Source organism: Naumovozyma dairenensis, chromosome 2 (assembly GCF_000227115.2).
Source record: "Naumovozyma dairenensis CBS 421 chromosome 2, complete genome".
NCBI lineage: Eukaryota > Fungi > Ascomycota > Saccharomycetes > Saccharomycetales > Saccharomycetaceae > Naumovozyma > Naumovozyma dairenensis.
Genome location: NC_016480.1, coordinates 284,663 through 312,044, shown reverse-complemented (window position 1 = coordinate 312,044; position 27,382 = coordinate 284,663). Strand labels below are relative to the sequence as shown.

The 27,382-nt window shown below is 34.4% G+C and overlaps 15 protein-coding genes across 15 annotated transcripts; 9 read left to right on the top strand and 6 right to left on the bottom strand.

Annotated features, from left to right (window-relative positions):
* Nucleotides 1-409: 409 nt before the first annotated feature.
* Nucleotides 410-2,719, bottom strand: MSN2 (stress-responsive transcriptional activator MSN2; the record flags this gene model as incomplete). Its single annotated transcript, XM_003668363.1, has 1 exon — nucleotides 410-2,719. One exon carries the CDS (start codon nucleotides 2,717-2,719, stop codon nucleotides 410-412), a length of 2,310 nt encoding a protein of 769 aa, XP_003668411.1.
* Nucleotides 2,720-3,812: 1,093 nt separating this feature from the next.
* Nucleotides 3,813-4,601, bottom strand: CCS1 (copper chaperone CCS1; the record flags this gene model as incomplete). Its single annotated transcript, XM_003668362.1, has 1 exon — nucleotides 3,813-4,601. One exon carries the CDS (start codon nucleotides 4,599-4,601, stop codon nucleotides 3,813-3,815), a length of 789 nt encoding a protein of 262 aa, XP_003668410.1.
* Nucleotides 4,602-5,091: 490 nt separating this feature from the next.
* Nucleotides 5,092-5,991, bottom strand: SUB1 (chromatin-binding transcription coactivator SUB1; the record flags this gene model as incomplete). The annotated part of the gene is made up of 1 exon (XM_003668361.1): nucleotides 5,092-5,991. One exon carries the CDS (start codon nucleotides 5,989-5,991, stop codon nucleotides 5,092-5,094), a length of 900 nt encoding a protein of 299 aa, XP_003668409.1.
* An 895-nt stretch (nucleotides 5,992-6,886) lies between these two features.
* On the top strand, nucleotides 6,887-7,426 carry YET2 (Yet2p; the record flags this gene model as incomplete). The annotated part of the gene is made up of 1 exon (XM_003668360.1): nucleotides 6,887-7,426. The coding sequence occupies one exon, from the start codon at nucleotides 6,887-6,889 to the stop codon at nucleotides 7,424-7,426; it is 540 nt and encodes a 179-aa protein (XP_003668408.1).
* Nucleotides 7,427-7,512: 86 nt separating this feature from the next.
* ARA2 (D-arabinose 1-dehydrogenase (NAD(P)(+)) ARA2) lies at nucleotides 7,513-8,514 on the bottom strand (the record flags this gene model as incomplete). Its single annotated transcript, XM_003668359.1, has 1 exon — nucleotides 7,513-8,514. The coding sequence occupies one exon, from the start codon at nucleotides 8,512-8,514 to the stop codon at nucleotides 7,513-7,515; it is 1,002 nt and encodes a 333-aa protein (XP_003668407.1).
* Nucleotides 8,515-10,213: 1,699 nt separating this feature from the next.
* Nucleotides 10,214-10,969, top strand: ARG80 (Arg80p; the record flags this gene model as incomplete). The annotated part of the gene is made up of 1 exon (XM_003668358.1): nucleotides 10,214-10,969. One exon carries the CDS (start codon nucleotides 10,214-10,216, stop codon nucleotides 10,967-10,969), a length of 756 nt encoding a protein of 251 aa, XP_003668406.1.
* A 911-nt stretch (nucleotides 10,970-11,880) lies between these two features.
* Nucleotides 11,881-12,756, top strand: MCM1 (transcription factor MCM1; the record flags this gene model as incomplete). Its single annotated transcript, XM_003668357.1, has 1 exon — nucleotides 11,881-12,756. The coding sequence occupies one exon, from the start codon at nucleotides 11,881-11,883 to the stop codon at nucleotides 12,754-12,756; it is 876 nt and encodes a 291-aa protein (XP_003668405.1).
* A 474-nt stretch (nucleotides 12,757-13,230) lies between these two features.
* IOC4 (Ioc4p) lies at nucleotides 13,231-14,583 on the top strand (the record flags this gene model as incomplete). The annotated part of the gene is made up of 1 exon (XM_003668356.1): nucleotides 13,231-14,583. One exon carries the CDS (start codon nucleotides 13,231-13,233, stop codon nucleotides 14,581-14,583), a length of 1,353 nt encoding a protein of 450 aa, XP_003668404.1.
* An 860-nt stretch (nucleotides 14,584-15,443) lies between these two features.
* On the bottom strand, nucleotides 15,444-15,920 carry NDAI0B01260 (uncharacterized protein; the record flags this gene model as incomplete). The annotated part of the gene is made up of 1 exon (XM_003668355.1): nucleotides 15,444-15,920. The coding sequence occupies one exon, from the start codon at nucleotides 15,918-15,920 to the stop codon at nucleotides 15,444-15,446; it is 477 nt and encodes a 158-aa protein (XP_003668403.1).
* Nucleotides 15,921-16,948: 1,028 nt separating this feature from the next.
* On the top strand, nucleotides 16,949-18,289 carry NDAI0B01250 (ANP1/MMN9/VAN1 family protein; the record flags this gene model as incomplete). Its single annotated transcript, XM_003668354.1, has 1 exon — nucleotides 16,949-18,289. The coding sequence occupies one exon, from the start codon at nucleotides 16,949-16,951 to the stop codon at nucleotides 18,287-18,289; it is 1,341 nt and encodes a 446-aa protein (XP_003668402.1).
* A 510-nt stretch (nucleotides 18,290-18,799) lies between these two features.
* CYC1 (cytochrome c) lies at nucleotides 18,800-19,138 on the top strand (the record flags this gene model as incomplete). Its single annotated transcript, XM_003668353.1, has 1 exon — nucleotides 18,800-19,138. The coding sequence occupies one exon, from the start codon at nucleotides 18,800-18,802 to the stop codon at nucleotides 19,136-19,138; it is 339 nt and encodes a 112-aa protein (XP_003668401.1).
* Nucleotides 19,139-19,783: 645 nt separating this feature from the next.
* On the bottom strand, nucleotides 19,784-21,433 carry UTR1 (NADH/NAD(+) kinase; the record flags this gene model as incomplete). Its single annotated transcript, XM_003668352.1, has 1 exon — nucleotides 19,784-21,433. The coding sequence occupies one exon, from the start codon at nucleotides 21,431-21,433 to the stop codon at nucleotides 19,784-19,786; it is 1,650 nt and encodes a 549-aa protein (XP_003668400.1).
* A 951-nt stretch (nucleotides 21,434-22,384) lies between these two features.
* Nucleotides 22,385-23,143, top strand: ISY1 (Isy1p; the record flags this gene model as incomplete). Its single annotated transcript, XM_003668351.1, has 1 exon — nucleotides 22,385-23,143. The coding sequence occupies one exon, from the start codon at nucleotides 22,385-22,387 to the stop codon at nucleotides 23,141-23,143; it is 759 nt and encodes a 252-aa protein (XP_003668399.1).
* Nucleotides 23,144-23,923: 780 nt separating this feature from the next.
* Nucleotides 23,924-25,087, top strand: GLY1 (threonine aldolase GLY1; the record flags this gene model as incomplete). Its single annotated transcript, XM_003668350.1, has 1 exon — nucleotides 23,924-25,087. One exon carries the CDS (start codon nucleotides 23,924-23,926, stop codon nucleotides 25,085-25,087), a length of 1,164 nt encoding a protein of 387 aa, XP_003668398.1.
* Nucleotides 25,088-25,595: 508 nt separating this feature from the next.
* Nucleotides 25,596-27,110, top strand: OSM1 (fumarate reductase; the record flags this gene model as incomplete). The annotated part of the gene is made up of 1 exon (XM_003668349.1): nucleotides 25,596-27,110. One exon carries the CDS (start codon nucleotides 25,596-25,598, stop codon nucleotides 27,108-27,110), a length of 1,515 nt encoding a protein of 504 aa, XP_003668397.1.
* Between the last annotated feature and the right edge of the window lie 272 nt (nucleotides 27,111-27,382).

Sequence of the window (27,382 nt, the reverse complement as noted above, 5' to 3'; positions counted from 1 at the left end):
ATTTCTTAATAAAGATGTCAACTTAGGTATTATCAAGAGGGGGAATGAGACACAGGTTTGGATCTTTTTACCTTATCATTCCTAACCTTCCTGATCACATATGTAACTTTGCGTAGGATCCTACATAAAAGAGGGATATTTGTCTTGGTAGTTACTCTGTGTTTTGCTTTGTTGCAGATCAGCCTGCGAAATTAAAATTACATTTGGTTCCATCTCTTTTGTACGATTTTTGTCAAAAAAAGCTAATGCTGCAATAGTGAAATAACTCGATTCGATTGCAAAAAGTACTAAAAATAAAGCTATATATTTTTTATCAATATCTATAATCAATACTATTAAAATCATTTCCTAAGTTCAATGACTGAGAAAAAAAATCTGATAAATGAAGATGCTGCATCTTCGCTTACGCCTAAAGATCACCATGCTTCTTATGAGTTTTTAAATGCTGTGATAAATTATCACTTCTGCTAAATTTCTTTTCACAAAGATTGCAAGCGAATGGTCTTTCTTTAGAATGAACGGATCGTACATGTCTCTTTAAATGCTCACTTCGCCTAAAACTTTTAGTACATTGATCACATTGGAATGGTTTGTTTTCATCTCCATAATTATATGCAGTTGTTGTCTTTATTCCTCGGTCTTGCCCTTGTCCTTGCCCATTTTGATTTTGATGTTGCCCATGTTCTTGAAGAAAAGCGCCTGTTAAGTGTTGTAATGAGGTAAACCCTACATCAGTAAATGGCAACTGGTTGGGTGGAGGCATCTGAGAAGATGGTCGTTGTGATTGTATTTGTACTTGTTGATTTCCTTGAGCTGTAGGTGATACTACTCTTGAAAGACGTTGATGTGAATTAGCAATCAGAGTAGTTTCAATGCTAGATGCCCTTCTTCCGGCAGCTGAAGTTGTTTTTGGCCTTAAAATCGTACTGGATACAGGAGATTCTGTAAAATATGGTTGGACATTTGCTATTGGAGGATTTGAAATAAAATAACTATTATAATTAACTGTTGATAATAATGGATTATTACCGTTACTATTATTATTATTATTGATGTTGTTGTTCTTTTCATTATTGTTAATTGGCTCTTTATTTTGGAAAGAATTGCTACTAATTTCCAAATTGTTCTCTTTGTTCAGCAAATTAGATTGTAAAGAGGGATTGAGATTTTGTAAATTTTCGTTAAATATCATTGATGGTTTGATGAACTTCTTATTTGGAGAAAGTGGATCCTTGCTTCCATCTGCGTTAGAAAAATTAATGCCTGCACTTACATTTTCTATTTTAGGATCTCTATTTGATGTATTAGTTGGAAGATCTTCGTTACCTTTGTTTTTTTCATTAATCTCATTATTATTGTCATTAGAAGGGTTATTGTTGTGATTACTATTATTATTATTATTATTCCAATCAAGGATATTTAAATTTAAGGGCATGTTACTATTATCGTATAGTCTTGTGAAAAGTTCAGAGTTTAGTACGCTTTCAGACGTCGGTAAGGATGATCTTTGTTGCTTAGTTACGCTGTATCTTCTTCCAGAAGGGAACGGTTGTTTTGAATGTTGTAGTACTTGGTTGTAATGCTCTAAATAAGAAGGTTGTTGATGATGTGGAGTAAAATCATAGTGATTAGTTCCCGATATATTTGCCGCAGAGGGAGTAGTTTCACTATTAGTAGTGGTATTTACGGAACCAAAATTCATATTGAATTCGTTTAGCGATTGTGCAAGCTTAGCATCTACAGCTTTAGAGTGTTGATAAGGATCATCAGAAATCGAGCTCCTATTGTTGAGATTATTATTATTATTATTATTGTTATTATTATTTGAGGGTGGAGAAGTAGTTGGTGAAGTAAATGGTCTTAAACTCGCATTTACATTTGGGATACTTCTATTTATTCTTGAATTAGGTAAGTTCCAGAAATCAACAGAACCAGATATGGAATTTCTACCGTTCATATCATTATTATTTAGGTATGGAAACCTATTAGTGATAACCGTACTATGTCTTCTATTGAAATCGAACGTACTAAATTGATCAGCTTCATCTTCACTTATTTTTAACATCCAACTGCGATGTACAGGATCATCATCATAGTTCTTGCCAGTATCTAAATGTGGTTCTTCTTTTACGAAATCCGGAGTAATATAATTATCTATTAAATTATCAAATTGGGACAAATCAAAATACTCGGTGGGTGATGGATTTTTAATGCTGCGCATATTCTTTGTGTTTTTATTGGTATTGTCCACTTTGGAATCTAGGAAATTATTTGATGTAGTTCCTTCGAAACGTCCACTTATGTTTCTATTGGGTAAATTCATGAATGGAGAAAAAGATTCGACGTCTCTGTCTAATGGAAATGCAAAATCATTTGGTGATAAATCATTTGAATTTGTTGTCGATTCTAAATTGTTATTACTTGGGTTAGATGAGATATATGGGGATTCTAAATTTACCAAGAAGTCTGTCATTGAATTATCTGAAATTATAGGTATCTTCTTACTCCTAGAGGTGTTGCTCTTTCCGTTCGGACCTGTTGGCTCCCTAGTCATTTGGTTATCTAAATTATTAATGAATTCGTTTATGTTATTATCATCACCTTTCTGACCATTGTTAGGTATGTTAAGGTCATCAAAGGATATTGTAGTGGTCGGATCACTATTTAGTTGGGTGGGTTCTGAGGCAGATGATACTGCACCATTTCTGTTCTCTACCATTTCTTTCAAATTGGTCAAAACATCGAAAGTCTCTGAGTTTTCCTTGGTAGTGATAGTTGGCGATGAATTAAATCTAGTTAAGGAATTTGGATTTTCTTGTGAAAAGTTCAAAGGACCGGTCACTGGGGATTTATTATTTTCATTTAAATTTGGGTCGTTAAAATTTAGCCGTTGTTGTTGTTGTTGTTGTTGTTGTTGTGATAGATATGAGGCCTGTGTGGTTTGTTGGTTCTACGTTTTTTTATATTGTGTAGGAATATGGTTCCTCAAATTGTTTTCATCGTCAGAACCTTTATTCAGGAAAGAGTTCGCCTCATAGTCTATATTAGGTAGATCATCAAGGCTACGTACTTTGGGATCCATGGAGTTAATATCGGTTGTATTTGGTGTATAGTTTCGCGGACGTTGAAAGGTCATTTATATCGTTCTTAGTTATGGGAACTAAATGTGTGTGTGTGTGTGTGTGTGTGTGTGTGTGTGTGTGTGATTCTCTTGAAAAATCTTCTTGCAATGGTATATTTTGTTCTTTTGATAGTATTATACTAAAGACTTTTTGGGTATGTTCAGTTTAATTTGTTTATCAAATCTGTTATAACGGTTCTTGTTGTGCCACCGGCTGTATTGGGACGTTATATGGCAGCAGATGGCAAAAAAAAAGCGAATTTATACTAAACTAAAGGGCAAGTCTGAATGTAAGTATCTTAATATTTGTTTCTAGACCTTAAGTTATGGATATAATCGTTAGTTGGAGTTGATGCTTGGTTGCTTGTGTGAAGTATTATTTAAGATCGGAATTCCAAATTACTCAACTTTTTGTTATTATTATTCCGCGGTTTCAAACCGTATTGACGCGAATTCTGTTTATGAAATGTATGGAATGAGTATACAAGAATGTAACTCTGAAGTAACATATATAACGATAGACAATATCTTATTATTACGATAAGTAATAGCCTCCTCTAAACCTCTTAATAAATCATATTAATATAAACTATGATCGTAAATAAATAAAAAATGATGGAGGCGTCTATAAAAGTTAGATAGTATTTCTGTATGTACCGTTTGCCCATGATAAGTAAACGGAATAAGTTTTTTACCTGATATTATTTGCTAAGGCATCTTTTCTTTCTTCCCATATAGTCTTACCGGAACAAGCACAAACTTTCTTATTGTTTTCCCAAATACCAGCACTTCTAGCCACGATTCCACACATTTCATAAGGTTCTTCCATTTCATTTTCCTTTTCTTTTGAAATAACGATACTACGACCAATTAATTCCCAAACTTGTATTGGACTACTTAAGAACAATTGACCGCTGAACAACTTAGGATCCAAATCGCTTTGTTCCTTACATTCAATAGGTTCTTCAAATTTCTTCATCACTTTACCAGTACTTTCAACACCATTGGAAAGGTCACCACATTCGCGAAGAGTAGCAAAATATTTGCCAGGTCTTGGAACGCCGTTAACATTAAAATCAAACAATGTTTTGTTATCGCTAACTTGGACGATCCTAACTAGGCCTCTCACTGGAGATTTCAATAAAGTATCATCTTTATATTTCTTGAAGATTTCCATGATGGATACAGCAGCCATGTTAGGTTTATTTCCTGCACCTCTAACGATAGCATCATAACCACAACTTCTCAATGTCTTGATAACGACAGATGGTGCAATAGCACTGTTAAGAGCCATTATTTGTTCTTCCAAATTGAATTTGATATCTTTGACTTTTTCACTTTGAGGAATGTGTTCAATCAAGCATTTTTTGATATCATTAGAACAGTTTTCACAATGCATTGGAATTGCATATGTAGCTTCAAAGTAATCATCATTAGAATCTGGTGTGAGATTCGTTTTAGGAGCAGTAGGGGCAGTCATTTTGCGTTAAAGAAATCTTTGTTATTCGCTTGTACAAGAAAAATATATCAGATGTTTTTCAGTTCAGTTCAGTTCAGTTTCGAATGGAGTTGATCTTATGAATTGTTGTTATATTTGACAGCGAGGCATTCTTCAGAACCGGTGCCAAGTATACTGTACGATAATCAATAATCCCTTTTTATATAATTTTTCACCAAATATATAACGGCATTGTCATAGTTTTGCCTATCTGGCCCGAACATAAAGGTACACATTTGGCCTGACTCAGCATCATTACAAGAAACCAATCTGCGAGGTGGCAGCTCATAACGAACTATTATATAGATCGATGGAGGAGAAAATATCATTGGAGTGATGGTGTTTTTTAAATATATTTTAATGTACTCTTGGTATAAAATTTTATATAGCGTATAAAGCTGCGTGCGAGAATATAATAATATGCGTCGGCAAGTGAGGCTGTTACACAAGCCATGCTAGAGGATATTGTTAATCATTCTTCTTCACTAATATCATCATCGGCTCTATTCATTTCTGCTTCTAAGCTTTGAGCGAATTCTTCGTCACTTGAATCGCCACTGGCAGCAATTGCTGCGTCATTAATATTTATAGGTGTTAAGTTCTCTTTCTCAACTACAACTTGTTTTTCTGATTCTTCCTTCAATGCAGCAGCTGCATTTGTTTCAGCTTCTTCAGCTTTCTTGTTACTTTCGAGTAATGCTGCGGCTTTACCAACACCTGGGGTAATTAAAGTAGCGTTGGCTTCACGTTTAGCATTTTCTCTATTTTCTTCATGAGGTAACAAAGTAGGTGGAGCAGGTTTCTTCCTCTTTGCCTTTGGTTCAGAATCTGAATAATCTTCATATTTATTTTTATTACTATCTTTATTCTTTTCCCTCTTTCGATCCTTACTATCACCGTCTTTAGTTTGTTTTTCTTTACTTCCATCCTTTTGTTCATTGGTTTTACTATCAACATTAGCAGTATTATTATTACTGGCGTTATTATCATTATCCTCCTCATCTTCATCATCAGACAACACCCTAACAGTTTTAGTTCTTGGTCTTTTAGAGCCAAACCTTCTCAAAGCCTCATCTATATTCAATCTATGTTTCAACAATTCATCATATAAATCTTCAGTCAAAGAGATCCCCTTCTTCCCTGGTTTCATTTCACCACTTGAAGAATCCAAATAATATTCCCTAATATCAATCAAATTAATATTTCTAAATTGTCTTACCGTAACACGTTTATTTTTACCAAGATCAAATATAGCATCACTTGCACCAGTTGGTGGACCATTCCCACCTGGCATATTATTGCCATTGTTGGGCCCGCTCCCTTGAGATCCATCTTGTCTTCTCTTGTTTCTATATCTGTTATAGTATGACATGTGGAGTTGTGGTTATTTAATATACTGGTATATCGTTAGTGTTTTATGAATCAGGTAATCTACTAGTTGTCTAATCAATTAAATTTGAAGCAGAATCAATCAGTCAGTCAGTCTATCTACGGTATGTTATGTAAAAGGAAAGCTAGTGAATAAAATAAATTAGATGGTTAAATAATACATAGAGAAGTTAAGGAAGGGAATTGGAATCTATTTAGATTAAGATCTTGATGGAAACCTTATCTGTAACGTATGTTCCCAATCTAACCACTCTCATTATATAGTACGAAAACGTCCCTGAGGGAGAGAAGACAAGAGAAGAAAAACCCTTCGAATCTGGTAATAATAAATCATAATTTTGATTGATCCACCAGAACAGGTGGAAGTGAAAAATTTCATAAAATTTCAAACATACACAATAACGACTGAGTGAGTGAGTGAGTGAGTGAGTGAGTGTGTGAGTGTGTGAGTGTGTGAGTGTGTGAGTGTGTGAGTGTGTGAGTGTGTGTATGTGAAGGAATGAAGGAATGAAGGAAACGAAGTTTCAAAGAAGTTAATTTTTTTCATTTTTATTTTTTCGAAAAAAATTCAGATTTTCCCCGCCGCGCCGTCTCCAAAACAAACAGCCGCATCCGTTTCCGTTTCCTTTTCCGCTATCCGGCAGCTGTCATCTGGGAAGGAGGTATCCATTCCATTAGGGCGATATATATCTATATATATTGATATATAAAAGTGTAGATATCTGGACTGGTACATGAGCAAGAATAGAAACAGCTTTCATTGTTCAAGTGTGAAAATATATATTTACATCAAATTTTTGGTACTATCAGATTAAACTACTCTAGTCCAGCTGTTTCAAAACTACCAAACAATTTTTGAGAAATAAAGAGCCAACAAAATGAGTATCTACCTATTAATTATTTTCTTCTCCCTTATTATGGAAATGACTATCCTATTCATACTCGTCTTACCATTACCATTCTCCATACGAAGACTTTTTTTCAGCCTTTTTGAAAGAGCAACTAAATCCATGCAAGTCAGAACAATTTCCTCCATATTTGGTCTCTTGGTATCATTCTTATTTTATGATTCAAGGAAAAGGTCAATGGTTCATGTCCTTACCTATCAAGATGATGTATCTGGTCAAAATGTCACTCCAATACATGCTCTAGCTTCTAGAGCTTATCATCAAAGAAATATGTACTTGTCTGGGTTCATATTATATTTTGGGGTTTGTATTGCGACCGTGATGACTATACTTGGGAAATTAGTGAAAGTTCATGATGATATGCATATGAGAGAATTAGGAAATATTGAATATATAGCAAAATCTCGTATTGATGACCTTATTAAACTGAAGCATGAAAAGGAACAAAATTTAAGGGATTTGAAATTACAAGTGGCAAAATTGAAAACCGCCAGCACTTCTTTCTCATAAATCTCATATATAATATATAGCAATATTATATTTCTATTCATATTCACATATACGTATATACAAGATTAGCTAGTTGATAAAATTTATCAGACAGATGGTTTGTGTGTATCTGATCCAGAAATGAGACCAGAACTCCACGTTTCATTGAAGTGAGATCCAAAAATACTTTCTTGAATCTCTTTAACCATCTCAGTTTCCTCGTCAGTTAATTTATTATTTGGTAACCTTTCCTCAATTTTCTTATAGTTTCTAATTGCAGTCGCCATCTCTTCCACTGAACTTACACCGATAACAGTAGGACCTTTACCTATCCATTTAGAAACAGCGTATCTGGTAGCTAAATCTGATAACTTCATACCTTTACTTTGACAATGATCAGCAGCCTTATCAGCACAATCCCTTAATTCTTTAGAACATGGATGGAACGCCACTGTTTCTTGCTCCCTTAATAATGACATACTTAATATGGAAGCATTACTAATAATCCCAATCTTACATTCATTCTTCAATTTATCATAATAATTATCCAGCACAACATTTTGTAAATTCAAATTACAATAAGATAAAATTGCATCCAACGGACCAATATCATCCACATATTCTGTAGCACATTTCCTTGTCACCTCATAAAGATAATGCACGGGGTATCCAGATAACCCAAACCTTTTAATAAGACCAATATCTTTCAATCTTCTCAATTCTCTCAGGGCAATCAACGTATCTTCCAATGGAACAAATTCAACATCATGTAAATAAACTAAATCCAAGTATGTAGTATTTAACCGTTCACATGATCTCCTTACACTAAATTCAACATGCTCTTTAGAATAATCAAAACTATCTAAACTGATTCTACCCACTTTAGTACATATCGAATATGATTCTCTTGGAAATTCATCACTTAACTCTTTTAACGCTTTACCAATTAAGATCTCACTATCACCATAATATGGTGAAGTATCAATGGCATTAACTCCATTAGTGAATGCATATCTGAGTATTTCACTAATTGGAAGAGATTCTGGATCAGAATTGTATTGTTCACTGAAAGTGCCTCCTCCGACAATTAGTGGTGGTGGGAATACCATCGTGTATTTCTTTTGTATTTATCTGTTAGTTCGTTAGTTACACTTTAATCAATTAAAAAAGTATCCTCCGCTTTTGACAGAAATATATTTATATAGAACTTTATATATCGGATGGGTGGAATGTAGTCTACGTAGGTGGTATATTCTGGAGGTAAAAATGGTCTTATATTTATTTCCCCAGTTCCCTAAATCCTTTGTAATTAGCTGTTTTTTTGATAGTCAACTTCTCTACGTGTACGTACCCTTTTTTTTTTAGAAATATGCCCGCGTATAAAATATGAACTATACAACGAGTATAAAGCCGTAAAACGACGGCGTCTTCTATAATGTCACATCTATTGATTGAATATATATGGAACAGAGTGTCTGGAAAAAAACAACAATGGTTTCATTAAGGATTAGAGAATATTTTTGAAATGAAGTATATTGGTCAAAATACATATAAATATATTTTTAGTAGAAAAAGTAGCATTTATATAAAGGGCATACGACAGTGGGTAAATGAATAGATGCACGAGATGCTGTTATGTCGACCTTGTCACGTAAAAATAAATCTTCGTTTCACTACGGAGCATAATTTCACTAGGTTATGATGGAAAGAAATGCTGAAATAGTATAAACTCAAGTAAGATGATCAATCTGCCAACCGGTCTTGTTTCATCATTAATTGAGTCTGAATCAACAAAAAGAATTGTTCAGTCCCCATATCGAACCCTCCGCTTAGATTTGATCAATGGGTCACGGTTAATGATTCCTATAATCTTCTCGACAAGAAAGCTTGATTGTTTGCATTCTGCTTCCCTCTTAGCATGACCATCCCCACATCATGTTATACTATTAGAGTCATTACTAAAAACAATAGCTTCATCAATGTAGTTATTCGAAAAAAATGATTAAATTATCGAAGCCACGGAGATTAAAACGTCAAAGGTTAATATTGAACAGGAATATTATTATATGGTCACGAATGAAAACATCAAAAGCAGATTAAGCATGACGTTGGATAGCGATGGATTCGAAACAATGCCGAGAAACCCAAGAGCTGCATCAAAAGAGAAGAAAAGAATAGGAATTTGAATTGTTCGGTTCCATCTTCGAGTATTACTTTATCTATTTCGAAATTTCGCGAGGTATTTATCCTTGAATCACATTTGGCCAATGTTGAACTAAACTTGTAGTGCTGAATACTTAAAAATACAGTATTGCTCGTCAGAGGATGGATTGAGGTACTTATTTTAAAGGAGTTAGAAGTTGTTGTTTTTCTTCTTTTTTGTCAATTGCAGATCATATATTTCTAGACCAACTCGATGGATTCAGCATTGATATAACTGTGCGTTGTATCTTCTTTTAGGTCCAAGTAAATGGATGTTAGGACTTCAAGTGGTTTTCATTATGCTTCTTCAAAGTCACCTCATACGTTTTATGTATGGAAGTGAACTATTAAATTAATTTCTATATATACGTATAATAGTATTCTTTTATGTGTGTAATATTAAGTGAAAAAAAATACTTACATCCGTACCTAGAATGTCCGCATGACTTATGGAGGAGAGTGAGAATCTTCATAAGGTTAGACAAGATTATCCTATACATGGAAGATTTGATCACTTGTGATTAACTAAAAGTAAGTAACTGTTGGAACAATAATCAAGGGATATATCTCTCGATTCAAAGAAGGAACTGCGGAAAACACAAAAAAATGGTAGTAAAGAAACGAGGACTTAATGAAGATGAAAGAAATGACAATGAATATGATCAATCCAAGAAGATGAAAATTGTTGATACAATCAGTAAGGAGCAGATCGGTACTGCAACAGCCACAGCTACTACTACAACTAAAAGTGTTACAAACGCAGTATCTTTTGTTAATCAAAATGAGCCTGTTGAAGGTGAAAATGAGGAGGATGACTACGAAGATGAAGATGAAGAAGATATTAGCCTCAATAAAGAGGAACTGTCCGGTAACTTAGGGGGATTAGATGAAGGAGAAGGGGGAGGGAAAGAGGAAGACGAGGAGGAAGAAGATGAGGATGAGGAGGATGTCGCGATTGATAGTGAATCATATCGAGAATCTTCTGCATCTGTCCCAGCTACGTCAGTTGACAAGGTCACGTTAACGAATGCGAGAACTCCAAGCGTACCTGAGAGTCCTAGATCATCATCCTCTAAACAAAAGATTCCAATCTCATTTATTGAGAATAAGAGTCGAAGACATGTTACATTTGCGAAAAGACGACATGGTATTATGAAGAAAGCGTATGAATTGAGTGTGTTGACTGGTGCCAATGTACTATTGTTAATCTTATCTAGCTCTGGGCTTGTATATACTTTTACAACACCAAAACTGGAACCAGTGATACGAGATGATGAAGGGAAGAACCTGATACGAAAATGTTTAGGAGCGCCTGATAACTGGGAATATGATGAAGGAACTCGCGCCAATCCTGAAAGTTAGAGAAGATAACTTTAGAATAAATTATATACCCTACCCTTCCAAGCCACTGTGATTCGAACAAATGTTTATTAGTTTAATGCTATGGAAATACTATCTGCATGTGAGCTGACGTATTACATGGTTGTCTTCAGTTAAATTTTATTTATATTAAAAATATCTATAAATATAATATTATACAACTTTACATGTGAAGGGATTATATACTAGACCATCTAAAACGGCAGGTACCTATTGTAACTCGCCAACCTCGTATTACAATTATGATTTGTGACACAGCCATTTTTTATTTATTGGGCCTGGTTCCGGAGTGTCAGCGAATTCGGAAATAAAATGAAAAAAAAGACGCCAAGTCTTCCCGTGGGACCGGGTGTCTTCTGCCCGTCGTTCTCCGTCCACTCAGCGCAGCAAACAAACAAAACAAACAAACAAAAATAAAGAAACAGATCTCCTACCGGGTAACCCATGTTGCCTCACACACTTTGGCCACCCTCTCACAGTATTGTATTATTTTTTATAACCAAACAGGAAACAGTTCCCGAACAAGTAACTCCTTACTAACATCAAACTAACTAGGAAATCCTTCATAGCAACAACAATCGGCATAAGGGCATATTACAGAGATCCTTTGCGTATTGACTATAACAAAGGGAAATAATATTCGATCACATTAAGCATCATTAACAATTGACAGACCTATTCACTCTTAATTCGGTTTAGGTGTCAGATTTTTCCCCATAAGTGAATTGCGACAAGGAAAAAAAGTTTTCTCGGACTTAGTTCCCTCATTACAACTATTGTATCTCCACTGTTTTGTTTTTATTCGAGCTTGGCTGCCAAAAAGAATACTCGGTAACTAAAACAAAAACAATAAAAGGCATAACCCCCACACATAAAAGCATATATATAATACTATGTCAGACGTGGAAAACACTCCCGAAGGGTCGCAACAAAGTGGGTCTACTAAAGAAAGGAGAAAAATTGAAATTAAATTCATCGAAAATAAAACAAGACGGCATGTTACTTTCTCCAAGAGAAAACATGGGATCATGAAAAAGGCATTTGAATTGTCCGTATTAACTGGTACACAAGTCCTTCTACTGGTTGTCTCTGAAACCGGATTGGTATATACTTTTAGTACACCGAAATTTGAACCGATTGTCACACAACAAGAAGGTAGAAATTTGATCCAAGCATGTTTAAATGCACCTGATGAAGAAGAAGAGGAGGAGGAGGAGGAAGGTGAAGAGGAAGACAACAATGACCATATTACAAACCAAGGGGCTGAAATATTAGGCTCTTCAATTACTGAACAAGATCCTAGCGCTAGACATAATTCTACAAGTAGTATGACAAATATAGGAATGGATAGTATGAATGCGATAAATAGTATGAAACAAGCAATCGCCGGAAGTACTAATGCAATGGTGCCTCCAGGGCAACTCCCACTTCAGATGCAACAAGTTGGAATGAAAAGAGAGGGCAATTCAAATAATATGACTATAGGACAGACCTCCGTTGTGTCATCATCTGGAACGCTAGGTAATCAATTTTCTACCCAGAATCAACAACAACTACAACCAACAACGCAACAGCAACAACAAGAGCAACAGCAACAGCATATTCAGCAACAACGACAACAACAACAACAACAGCAGGGAAATCCTGCCACTTCACATCATTATCAACACGGTCAAGGTTTCCCAAATACTAATTCACCATATTTGAATGCTGAACAAAACGCAGTATATCAGCAATACTTTGACGAGCAACAACAGAATCAATTTTAACAAAAAGAAGAAAAGTGACATTCAGTAATCGCTACATCTGACAAAAGAAAAAATAAAAGAATCATCACATTTATCCCTCTTCTTCCCATTTTTATATATATTATATTATATTTCGCATGCGTAAATAAAAAAACAAACACACACACACATAACGCATAACGTTTACGTAATCTAGCGTAACAAACATATGGCACATTATTAAAAATATCCTTTTTTCTATGTACGTAGATGCTAACAGACACACAAGTATTCGTATATTCCAAATGATTGTGTCGTTATTATACATAATCCAACACCCACGCATCACACATTCAAATGAAATCAAAATCATTCAAAAAAAAACCAAGAAGCGACAGAAAAGAAAGTATGAAATCTTTCAAAAACAGCACTATAGAAAACGCCAAACCAACTGTTAAAAAAACAAATTGTGAAACAGAAAAAAAGGGAACACATCTCAAAACGTTACTATAATATATGATGATAGAAGAGGAGCAACATATTTATCAACCAACTGATATCGTCCTTGCGAAAGTGAAGGGATTCTCAGCATGGCCAGCTATGATTGTTCCAACGGAATTGATTCCGGAACATATTCTTCGAACGAATACACATACTGATGAGGAAAGTGAGACTGAAGACAACACGGATACCCAGGATGCTGATGATACTAAATTTATACATTATTCGAAATTGTTGAAGTTTAGAAAGTTTGAGCAACTGAAGAATAGTTATTGTGTGAAATTCTTCTGTGATGATTCATATATATGGGTTAAACCATCTGATCTTAAATTGTTGACAGTGGAACAATGTCGTGAGTGGCTTAAGAGTACTAACAAAAAGAAGAAAAATAAGAAATTGATACCCGCCTACGAAATGGCTTCTAAAGGTTCTGATAATATTGATGTTTGGGAATTTATTGAATATGGATCTTATGGGAAACCAGATGACGATGAATATGTTGAAGAGCAAGAAGAAGAACAAGAAGAGCAAGAAGAAGAAGAAGAAGTGCCAAAGACAACTGCGTCAATTAGATCCACAAGATCTAGAAATAAGAAAACTATTGCAAAAAAGGTTATGACTAAACCTAAGCCTAGGACCAGATCTAAGCATGTGGTGAAGGAAGAAAAACAGGTGGAACCCGTTGAAAAGGGAGAAGAAGAGGAACAACTTGAAGAAGTACTGCCTAAGAAAAGAAGGGGTAGACCAGCATCTAAATCAGCAACGAAAACAACAACGAAAAAACAAAAATTGAAAGTGAAAGAAGAAAGTCCAAAAATAGAAGAATATAATTATGAGGATGATGAAGATTGGGCATTGGTCGGTTTAGGACCTCAAGATGTAACAATTCAAGATAATGTAAGTTCGGTAGTTAAAAAATTATCGCAAAAGCAGAACATGGAAAAACATTGGGACCAAAGACTAAATATCATTGATAAAATTGCTGGTATCAATAAAATGATGTTAACTTTAATCAATTCTATAATATCGGAGGAGAGTGGAAAAACTCAACCTGTTAGAGACGATTATGAATTATTATTAGATGAACTTGACCAAGCTTTATCCATGCGTGGTGCTAAAACTGAATTTATTACCATTTTTCAATGGAATACTGAACTTCTCTTGAATTTAAGAGCCATTATGAGTTTAAAGTACTTACAACTAATAGATTGGGATATATTCGATCAATTCCAGGCCTTTTTCAGAATAATATTTAAATATGATTTAATTTTAGATCAAACCGAGTGGAAGTATGGGGAAAAGGAAGAGGAGAAGGAAACTACTACGATACCAAATGGTGGTGTAAATAACGCGGAGGTTGCTGTGTAAATGGTTTTGAATCAATAAACGTTTAAGACATGACAATTCCAAGCAAGCGCCTCTGGACCGAGCTTTCATTGATTTTTAAAAAGGGCACGTAGTAATAGACAGAATTCTTGGGGGATATTCTGCTCGAGAAAATACCATTTAATATCATATAAATCAGATGCGAGTTCTAAATACTCTAAGTTGTTTAAAGGCTGAAATATTCACTCTTAAAGGAAGTACAACAGATGATTTATTTTAAGACTCTTATAGATAGAGCTCAAATGCCATCATATATACTTCCTAATCTCGTACGTAATTACCCTTGCGTTGCTTATGGTTAATCGTTTTTGTTTCTTCACTAATGTTTTATTTTCTTCTATACCCTAAAAACTTTCTGTCATTTTGGAGTTATTCAATGCGTACGTACGTTGAGCATTCATTAGTGAGCCGAAAAACTTCAGGAAAAAGACAAGAAAAAAATACGTAATTTTGAATGCGCAAGGCATGCAGTCGACATGTATGATGAGTAAGACGTTAGTAATCAAAGCACAAAGGAGTAAAGAAAATAGGTCCCTGTTCCTAAAATATTTTGAATAATTGGCAAAACTATATCAAGAATGATCTACGTAAAAGACGAGTTAAATAGTATCTGAAAGATGAACAGGAATATATATAGATACGTGTAAAATTTTTATAGAATGCAGATAAAAGTATATACAAAAAGATAAAAGCATAGAAGAATAGTAATAACCACTTAAAATTTACTGCTTTTTAAAGATCAAAAGATAAATTTTTCAAATTATATGTGTCAATAAAAAAAGTTAAATAATTATTAAATTACGTAAGGTTTCTCTATATTCTTTTTTTTAGCTCGTATGAAATTAATCAGATCTTGGAGCTTCCTTGAAAGAGATAGCAGCTTCTTCACCCATAGCAGAGATGATAGTGACCATCAAATCCTTACCTTCATCAAAAGCAGCTTGCATAGAGTCACCTAATTCACCTTCTGCGCTCTTGACATCATCCTTAGTTTCACCATCCATGGTCATCAAAGATAAGTAACCGTCATCGATATCTAACAATTGATATTCAGTTCTCTTAACGAATGGACATTCCATGTTATGAGTGGATGGAGATAAATCTTCCAATTTCTTATTAGTGAAAATATCTAATGCGACTAAATGAACTTTAGCGTGACCGTGCTTACCAGTCTTGGAAGTGGACATATCAACAATCTTACATGGTCTACCCTTGATAACGACGAAACCACCCTTTCTTAAAGCAGAACATTGCATTGGGTAAGTTTCAGAGGAACCAGCGTCAGCGGTTTCAAAGACATGTTGTTCTTCGTCAGACATTATTGTATATATATATATGTTATAGGGCGGTTGGGGATGTGTTTAGGGAACTTAAAATAAAAAAGAAATAGAAAAAAAAAATAAGATAGATAAAATCCTCAATTAAAGTGAATTGAAATTGAAGTAAGAGAAGGCAATAACTAATTTGAACTAAAATATAATAACGTATTTTGGAATGGGAAAAATTTAGTATAGACGATTGTTGTTTATATTTAAATGAATGCATGAAGGGGCCGTCGTCGAAGCGTCCAATGCTGGAATCTTTGAATGGATTACGTTAGCGTGCGTGAAGAAAAAAAAAAAAGAAAAATTTTTTTACTAGGATTTCCAAAATTTCTTAGGAATTTTTCGAAATTTTTTTTTCCAAAATTCTCGAGCAAGAAAGCTCAAAGGGATTATCGCTATAGACGGTTCCTTTTTGTCACGTGGCTTTTTCTTGAAATAGTCATCAGGGTAATGGTTAAAGGTAAATTTCAAAAAAATCTTCAGATAACGTTATTTTTTAAAGATGAAGAAGGACTCATGCAAGATTTTAGATTCGGTAATGATTTACCGTTCTGGAGACGGTGCTATTTGCCTTGGCAGTAATAAACTCGTAGTTAGTGCCTCACGTAACAAGTTTATTAACGTTAAATGTTCCTTTCCTTGCCTTTAAACTCTTTAACTTTCTTGAACCATAGAACTTTTCCAATATTTTTGTTTCTTTGACTACTACGTAGATAATGGGCTTAAAGAAAAAAAAGTAAAGCTTAATCTGAAATTTGAAACATGGAATTATTAACTTGAAATATGAGCTTAATTTTCTGAATCAGAAATTTTGAAGGTTTGTTAGTTCCCTGATTTACGGCCATCTCATATGGCTTTCAAATTTATTGAAACTGTTCGATTTGATTGTCAATTGAAATTGCACCTCGACTTTCTTGATTCATTCTCAATATTGAAGAGGATATCGATATATTAGACCCTTTGTAAATAAGAACAATATATTTGGAACAGCAACTTACAAACAAAGAAGAAAAAGCCAAGACATGAAGGCATCGATTTCCATTAATGGCTACGAAGTTGATACCCGTATTCCCTTGAGCATCTGTGCAATTTTTTTATTTCTTAATAAACTCTTGCACAGTTGGATAATAGATGAATTTACCAGAAACGAGCACCGAATTCCAGATTTCCAGGATATTCCCAGTGTGGAATTTTATGATATGTCCAATTATCAAGGCCACAAAGATGGTTGGAACCAAAATAATAGAATCTTAATTTGTGTTCCATTGAAAGATGCGAGTAATGCGTTACCTTTATTTTTCAAAACTTTAGAAAAAATGACATATCCACATGAATTAATTGATTTATCCTTTTTAGTTAGTGATTCCTCTGATAATACAATGTATAATCTACTGAATATGTTAAAACGATTACAAATTGATGGCGGTACCTCTGGAAAATTTGGTAACATTGAGATTTATGAAAAGGATTTTGGCCAAGTTATCGGACAGGGATTTTCTGATAGACACGGATTTGCTGCTCAGGGTCCAAGAAGGAAGCTAATGGGGAAAGCACGTAATTGGTTAAATACTGTGGCAATAAAGCCTTATCATTCCTGGGTTTACTGGAGGGATGTTGATGTAGAAATAATACCAGAAACTATTTTAGAAGATTTGATGCATCACGATAAGGATGTTATTGTGCCTAATGTTTGGAGACCATTACCAGATTGGCTGGGAAATATTCAACCATATGATTTGAATTCATGGAAGGAATCAGAAGCTGGACTGGCATTGTCTAACAGCTTGGGAGAAGATGCTGTGATTGTAGAAGGATATCCTGAATATGCGACATGGAGATCACATTTAGCATATATGAGAGACCCTAATGGGGATCCGGAACGTGAGATGGAATTAGACGGTGTTGGTGGTGTTTCCATTTTATCCAAAGCCAATGTCTTTAGATCAGGATCACATTTTCCAGCCTTTTCATTTAAAAAGCATGCTGAGACAGAGGCATTTGGGAAATTATCCAAGCATATGAATTTTACCGTTATTGGACTCCCTAATTATGTTGTATGGCACATTTATGAACCATCGAAGGAGGACCTTCAATATATGGCCAAATTGGAAGAGAAGGAACGTTTAAAGAGAAACGATCCAGATGAGAGAGAAATATATGAAGAAAAATGGGATGACAAGTTCAAATATGAGGTAACTGATTGGCAAACTGAAAAACGCTCTATTTTATTAGAATCTAAGATTAAACCTGAAACGGAAAAACCAATAGATTGGTCTGACAACAGTGTTGATGATGACAATGTCCCATTCTTAGATCTTGATCTCGGGTCGGAACCTTTTAGAGCAGATATAATGCATTTATAAAAACAGCATCGTATACAATCTTATAGATGACATTGGAAAATATTCTTCTTGATACACCACCTAAATAGCTTTCTCTATATATGTTTTTCTAACATACTCTTGACAAATGAAAAAACGAGAGCTCATATATAGGTATTATTGTTTATCTTCTGAACATTTACCTAATTGGGTAACAGACACAGTGGTGTCGGTGATAATAGCCGCCTATGTCTCTGTTGTTAAGCCCGAGAAATTGAAATGATTTCAACTCCGGTATAACCGGCCTAGTGAGAAAAAGTTCACGGAAGTATGCAGGGCAATATTTCATCTTATATAAAGACCAACAAGACGTGGCGGATAAATAAGTGATACCAACTCTCCTTGACGGTTTCTTGAAGTGTTTTTTCATTCATACCTCTTCCTTCGTTTGTTAAAAACATCACTAAACCATTAAATAAGCTATTTTTTGATAGACTTCTTTTTCTAAAGACATTAAAAGATTTATTTAAAAAAAAACACATATAAAAAAAAATGCCAGCTGCTGCAGAATATAAACCTGGATCTGAAAAGAAAGGTGCTACCTTATTCAAAACCAGATGTTTACAATGTCATACAGTAGAGGAAGGTGGACCACATAAAGTGGGTCCAAATCTACATGGGATCTTTGGCCGTCGTTCAGGTCAAGCTGTCGGCTATTCATACACTGATGCTAATATCAAGAAGAATGTGGAATGGAATGTAAATAATATGTCTGAATATTTAACTAATCCAAAGAAGTACATTCCGGGTACTAAGATGGCCTTCGGTGGGTTAAAGAAAGAAAAAGACAGAAACGATTTGATCACATATTTGAAGAAAGCTTGCGAATAACCCGTTTTTAAGGGCAAAACTATTTATTTCATCATGGAAATATGATGATTGTAACTGGAAAGGAAAAAACAAAAAGGATTATATATTATTATTATTTATTAACATTCCCTGTTAGAAGGGGAATGTAGAGGAAAACTTGTAATTTGGTATACGTACGTATAAATATTTATGTAAATAAGAAAGAAAAAAGAAAAAGTAATGACATTATGTGAGGTTGATTTAGTGGCACTAAACCATACCTAGGTTTATAGGCACAAGAATGGGATACTAATAGTTTGTACCCTGATCAAGTGTTGCGAAGATCATAATAAAATGTTATTAACCCTACATGTGACACGTCGAGCTTGACTGTTCTTTCAAGAAGTACGTACTAATGATAACTAAACTAAAACCGAATTAGAAACTAGACCTATATATAATATACCTAAACGTATTAATGGAAAACCGTGAACTATCAATAAGAAGTAAATTACCTCTAACACATTATGATTTTATTATACTTTTAGGTTTTTTTTCTTTTGTTCACGATTATATTTTTTTTTTAAAACATTAAGGTGATTTTTTTTCTGAAAGGGTATATGTTGAAAGCGTATTTTGTCTAATATATGTCATATATAAAAATAAAAATAAAAAAAAAGAAACTTACTATAAGACAAATTTCACTGCATCTTTCTTTGAATCATCTTCTTCGATTTCTTCTCCTTCTTCATTATCTTCATCAGCAGCCGTTTCACTATCAGTATCGTCACATTTTTCAACTTCTTCAATATAACTTGAATCGGAGTTATTTTGATGTTTAATGACTTTTGCCTCAGTAGCATATTTTTCTTGATTTTTCCTAGATAACATATGTGTCAATGATTTTTGTTGTTCTCTTTGATTCCAATTCAATGTTCTACTTATACTATTGATAAATTCAGTATTAGAACATTCCACTGTAGGAAAGAAATAAGGACTTGCTGAAATCTTAATAAAATCTCCCTTTTGTAATTCAACTCTATCTTTCCCATCAAATGATGCCCATGCTGTACCTCTTGATTTGGTAGAAACTTTCACTTTCAATGTCATACTTTCTGGTAAAATAATTGGTCTAAAACTTAAGGTATGAGGACATATTGGTGTCACTGCAATAGCATTTACTGTTGGATATATTAATGATCCTCCAGCACTTAGAGAATATGCAGTAGATCCTGTAGGTGTAGCTATAATCAACCCATCTGCTTGAGCAACAGTCATAAGATTATCCTCACTATATAATTCTAACATAGAAATGAAAGGACTTGGACCTCTATCTATTGTAACTTCATTCAACACATGATGAGTGGAAATCAACTCGACCACACAAATTTTCTTCCCAGTTTTCGGATCAAATTCAGGTTCATGCCTCTTGTAAAGATTACATTCCAATCTCATCCTTAAATTCGTCTTGATTTTACTACTCAAAATCTTCTTCAAATCTTGCCTAAAATTTTCAAACTTAAAATTAGTCAAGAATCCTAGAGATCCCAATGAAAACGATAATATAGGTGGTACATGTCTTTTAAATATGGATGAAACAAATAACACAGTCCCATCACCTCCCATGGTGACACATAAATCGAAAAATACATCATTTTGATCCACAAATTCTGGAGTCCAATATTTAATTCTTGATTCTTTACATTTACTATCTTTATAAATGTCAGATGCTGCGAATTTTTTAGAATCTTTCAATGCTGCGTCTACGTAAACTGTAATGGAGGGAAAGTTTATTAAGATCCATTCTACTAGTTCTCTTGTCAGGTAGTATAATGATACGTCGTTTAGTTTTGTTACTATCATTAAGTTTTCTACTTCCAAGTCGATTTTGGTGTTTGATATATCTTTACTTAGCATACGGACGCCGTATGCTGTAGTGGCGTATTGGAAATGAGTATTAGATCCCTTTGTTCTTATTGGAGGAGGAGGTGTTGTAGTAGATTGTGTTGGCGGTTGTTGGTTTGATAAGGAGGAGAAGGATACGGAAGATGATGACGATGGTGGCGGTGAGGAAGAGGAAGCTGTATGATTTTTAGGTTCTTCAGAGAGTTTTCGTATCATGTCTCTTGTTTGATCTATGTTGTATAACCTATTTGCATTGTTGTTATGTGATTGTGATGGGGAATAGTTATTTCTTTTTGAATGGTGATGGTAATCATCATCATCTGTTTGATTTTTAAGGATATTAATAGGTTTGTGTTCGTAAGTTGTGGAAATGGCAGCCGTGACAGGGGAGACACGGGTTTGATATAAGTTGCTATTATGATCTTCCTTCATCGTTTGTGTAGCTGAGGCCCTAATATGTGCTTGTCGTGGTCAAATACGACAGAGTTTATGTTGGTTTTTGGTTGTAGTTTATGAGACTGCCTTTATATATGAATATATATATATCTCAACGAAAATGTATTTCAGATAGGGATAGCGGCGGGGTTATAAATAGTCGCCAATAGTGTATATGTTATGTATACGTACGGTGCTGTTGCTGTTCCTGGTATTTGTTGCTGAAGAAGAGAGGTTTTCTACTTAAGAATGGATCAAGAAGGTGGCGATGAGTAGATGAATGTGTCTGGGAAAGGACCGGGATGTACGTAATGAATAATTAGTTCGTCTAATTTAAAGAGGTTGTTCACTATCAGTAGAGTCTATACTAATCTAATACGCAAGTGTACAAATCTTCATTGGGGGGGCTTTGAAAGTAACGGATGTCTCTCTTTACCGAAAGCAACACCAGTTAGAACGGTAGAATGAACAGATCTTCAACCTTCCTGTAAGAACTTCCAAACTATATATATATAGAAGGCCGATTTTCGGGAAAGGATTACAGTGGATGATTAAGCACTCAGTAATTAGTTTACATCCATTCTACGTACCTTATCATTCACGAAGTGATATATCATACATACTATGTGCTTAACCAACAGTTTTATGCCCTTTCATGACCATAGATGAGGGAGTGAGGCAGTGAATGAGTAAAGTACTCCGGCTTTGTTGCATGTTATTACCGTGAATCTATCTATATAACATTACATTAAAGTACACTAAGTATATATTCACGGAACTTTTTCACGTCAGCTAAAAAAGACTGGTGAAAAAAACATAGCATAATGTTAGATGTCTATATATATTTATATATGCCAAGTAAGTTATAATCTATCTTCTCAAAAGTACATAGCAATATCAAAAATCGCTGAAGTTCTCTGATAGTGCACCATATTATACAAAAGAAATATGAGTAGAAACGTGGACAAGGCAAACTCAGTTCTTGTAAGATTTCAAGAACAAAAAGCCTATGAAGAAACAAACTATAAAGATTATTCACGTTATAAGAGACCTACAAGGGTGACCAAAGTGAAATCTCTCGAAGAGGCATTGGAATGGAAAAGACAAGTTCAATTAGAAATCAATAATAAAACAAGCAGGATATTCGATATTACCTCTAGTGATAGACAAATTAGAGATTTAAATGATGAATTGAACGATTTGATTAAAGAACGGAATAGGTGGAATTGGCATATTTCTAATAATTTGAATGGGGGAACCATAGTGAAGAATGCACAAAATAAGGAAAAGATATTGGGAGGGAAATTAATTCATGGAGTTAGATATTTCGGAAGAGCTTTAGAGTTACCGGAAGTTCAAGAGTTAATTAAGAATGAGAAAAAGGAAAGAGAAAGTCGTCATTCTAAAATAGCGAAATATATTGATTTAAAACGTATACCCAAATATACAAAGAAAACTTTATATTACAATAGCCGATGCCTTAGAAAGGCAGATTTGGAAAATATAGAAAAATTTGAAGATCATTGGAGACCTATCTTAAGAGAATACTATAAAAAGGAGAAGATTGAAGAAGATACTAATGAGACTGATGAGAAAGGGATAGATGAAGGAACAAAACAATTGACAAGAATACCTACGATAAAAGAAATGGAAACATGGTTAGTTGAACGGCGTAGAAGGAAGCTATTAGAAGAACTTTCTTTGTGATTTATTCCATTCTCAAGTACATTTTTACTTATGTAGGTACGTAAATAACTTGGCAATATATTGCATGTACTTGATGATTCATTCATTCATACGTGCAGATAGTTGTGTATAATGGAATTTAACCTTACTCTCCTACATTGCTCATACGTACCCGGGCCAACTTATGTCCCACTCGGGTACACACATAATACGTACGTACGATCTAGGCTTCATGAGAGGATTACATAATGGACACATGTCGTTAGGGTTTTGTAGAATTGCTCATGCCCTTTTGCAGATGAGCAATATGTACCCTGAACCCAGTCCTCATAAATATGCTCAGCCCTCTCTTCGGAAGCACGATTGACGTATACGTTTTTCACTTCACCGTACTTCCCTCCGACGGGTGCGCGTCTCCGTCTCCGCCGATGCTTGGGGGGGTGTCACCGCATACGTTTCTTTTTTCCCGCCCAATTCAAAAAGGCACAAAATTTCTGGAAAAAAAACGACGAAATTTTTCACTTTGTGTGTGTTACTCATTCATCATCTTCATTCATTCACTCATTCATCTATTTCATACAAAAAAATTGTTCCCAGTACTATCGTATACATAAAGCAAGACCATTAGTCGATACCAAAGTGTTAAAATATTAAAGACAGGACTCTGAATCTTTTGGCGTACTTTAGTTTAAAATTTAACGCTCAACTCTAAACCAATACAAGATAGATTCAACTCAAGTCTGAATTTTTAAACTAAACTAAACCAAAACAATACCCTTTTACAAAGAAACAAAGAAAAAAATGGTTGAAGCTGAACTACCACCACAATATACCACTGCATCTAATGATTTAAGATCAGACACATTCACTACTCCAACAAAGGAAATGATTGCTGCCGCCATGAACGCTTCCATTGGTGATGCAGTTTACGGTGAAGATGTTGACACTGTCAAACTAGAACAACATGTTGCCAAATTAGCAGGTAAGGAAGCCGGTATATTTTGTGTTTCTGGTACTTTATCTAACCAAATCGCATTAAGAACTCATCTTTATCAACCACCATATTCCATCCTTTGTGATTACAGAGCTCACGTTTACACCCATGAAGCAGCCGGTCTTGCCATCTTATCTCAAGCTATGGTCGTCCCTGTCATCCCATCAAACGGTGATTATATGACTTTAGAAGATATTAAATCACATTATATCCCTGATGATGGTGATATCCATGGTGCACCAACTAAAGTTATCTCTTTAGAAAACACTTTACATGGGATAGTCTACCCATTGGAAGAATTAGTCCGTATTAAAGCTTGGTCTATGGAAAATGGTCTTAAATTACATTGTGATGGTGCAAGAATTTGGAACGCTGCCGCAGAAACTGGTGTCCCATTAAAACAATTCGGTGAAATCTTTGATTCCATCTCCATCTGTTTATCTAAATCTATGGGTGCTCCAATGGGGTCCATCCTTGTTGGTAATACTAAATTCATTAAGAAATGTAATCATTTCAGAAAACAACAAGGTGGTGGTGTTAGGCAATCTGGTATGATGGCTAGAATGGCTCTTTGTAATGTTGATGACGATTGGAAATCTAAATTATTATATTCTCATAAATTAGCACATAGTTTGGCTGATTTCTGTGAAAAAAATGGTATCCCATTAGAATCTCCAGCTGACACGAATTTCGTCTTCATCGATTTAAGAAAGGCAAGAATGGATCCAGACGTATTGGTTAAGAAAGGTTTAAAATATAACGTTAAACTAATGGGTGGTAGAGTCTCTTTCCATTATCAAGTTACAGAACAAACTTTAGAAAAAGTTAAACTAGCTATCTTGGAAACTTTCGAATACGCTAAACAACACCCATTCGATCAAAATGGACCAACTCAAATTTACCGTAGTGAATCTACTGAAATTGATATCGAAGGTAATGCGATCAAAGAGATTAAGACTTACAAATATTAATCTCAATTTTTTTCACAGAAAATAAGACCACCACAATTCTTTCAACGAAACAAGCATTCTTTATTGTATACTTTTTTCCCATCTCCTTCATTCTTTCATTCATTCATTGACATGGCTTGAATATTATGATAAATATAATTTATAAACTTATAATTAATTACCGTATAACTAACTACTTTTTTTATTAACGACAGAAAATCTAAATCTTACACCATATCTAATTTCGTGTATACCAAGAAAATGTACAAAAAATCATTCTATTTTTCTTGATCATTATTAACCATCCTTTCTGAATGTTTACGTCCGATAGACTAACCAACGAACGAACGTTTAATTTATCAACATCCGCGCACCTTGAGATTATCATAGTTTTTTGATGCATATTACATCATCTATCTCACCCTGATTATAACAATTACTAAGCACATATATTTTTTAAGAGCAGTTCTAATTCTATTGTCGATATTTATTTTGACAATCAGACTTCGAATCATACAATACTTCTATTATGTTGTCAAGAACCATAAAAAGAGTGTTCGTCTATCTGGCAATAATTGCATTGATACTAACAATAAGGAACACTACTCAAAACATGTCATCTAAAAAACTTATTACATCACCAGTGGTAATCATTGGTTCTGGTCTAGCAGGATTAACCACTGGGAACCAATTAGTTACAAAACATAAGATCCCAATTATCTTACTTGATAAAGCATCATCAATTGGTGGCAATTCCATCAAGGCATCAAGTGGTATAAATGGTGCTCTTACAAACACACAAGAGAAATTTCATATAAATGATTCACCAGCTGCATTCTACAGGGATACACTCAAATCAGCAAAGGGTAAGGGAGTTCCTGATTTAATGAATAAGTTGTCAAGAGATTCAAAATCAGCCATATCTTGGCTTCAAAATGGGTTCGATTTGAAACTAGATCTTTTAGCACAATTAGGAGGACATTCCTTTCCTAGAACACATAGATCATCAGGTAAGAAACCTCCTGGATTTGAAATCGTTTCCACTTTGTCTGAAAAATTGAAAGATATTCAAAAGCAAAATCCAAAATTAGTACAAATTAAATTAGATAGCAAAGTGATAGGAGTCAATGTCGATACAAAGGGCCAAGTTTCAAACGTAGAATATACTGATTCAGATGGCAGTGTTCAAAAAATTGAAACTTCAAATGTGGTTTTCGCATCTGGAGGATTCGGTTTCTCAAAGGAAATGTTACAAGAATATGCTCCGCATTTAATTAATTTACCAACCACCAATGGGCAACAAACGACAGGTGATGGTCAAAAGATTCTTCAAAAATTAGGTGCTGATTTAATTGATATGAATCAAATTCAAGTCCATCCTACGGGGTTTATTGATCCTAATGATAGATCAAGTAATTGGAAGTTCTTAGCTGCAGAAGCTTTAAGAGGTTTAGGTGGTATTTTAATTAATCCATTAAATGGGAAACGCTTTGTTAATGAATTGGAAACAAGAGATAATGTTACAAGGGCTATTCAAACGTACTGTCCACAAGATGAAAATAAAGCTTTGTTGATTATGAGTGAGAAAGTGTATGAAAATTATAAGCCAAATATGGATTTTTATATGTTTAAGAATTTAATTAGGAAAATGTCCGTTAGCCAATGTCTCAAAGAATTTAAGCTTCCAATTTCTGAAATTGATTTCATTGATGATTTGAAGCTATATTCATCTACTGAAGCAGCGGATCCATTTGAAAGACAATCAGTAATTAACACCTTTGGTTCTAATATCAATCATGAAACAATGATCTATGTGGGAGAAATTACACCTGTTGTACATTTTACAATGGGTGGAGCTAGAATAAATGAGAAATCTCAAGTTGTCAATAAGAGAGGAGAAGTATTAGCACATGGATTATACGCTGCAGGTGAGGTTTCAGGTGGAGTACATGGGGCCAATAGATTAGGTGGTTCCAGTTTGTTGGAATGTGTCGTCTTTGGAAGAACTGCAGCTGACAATATTGCTTCATCATACAAAAAATAAAAATATGATATTTTCGCAATAAAAATGATGAATCCGTAAGAATTCGGACACGAAAAATATACTATCACGTAAAAAATATGGTATATTCTATAGATATAGTGGTATGCTAGAGTAAACTCGCTCAATAATTATATTTGATCTATGTGACTAACCTTGAGTTAAGTGCATTATATATACTATTTACCGTCTCCAGCAAAGTTTCCATACAAAAAACAATTGCATCTTCTACATTAAACATATTTGCGGTGCCTAAAAAAAAATTCAATTACTTT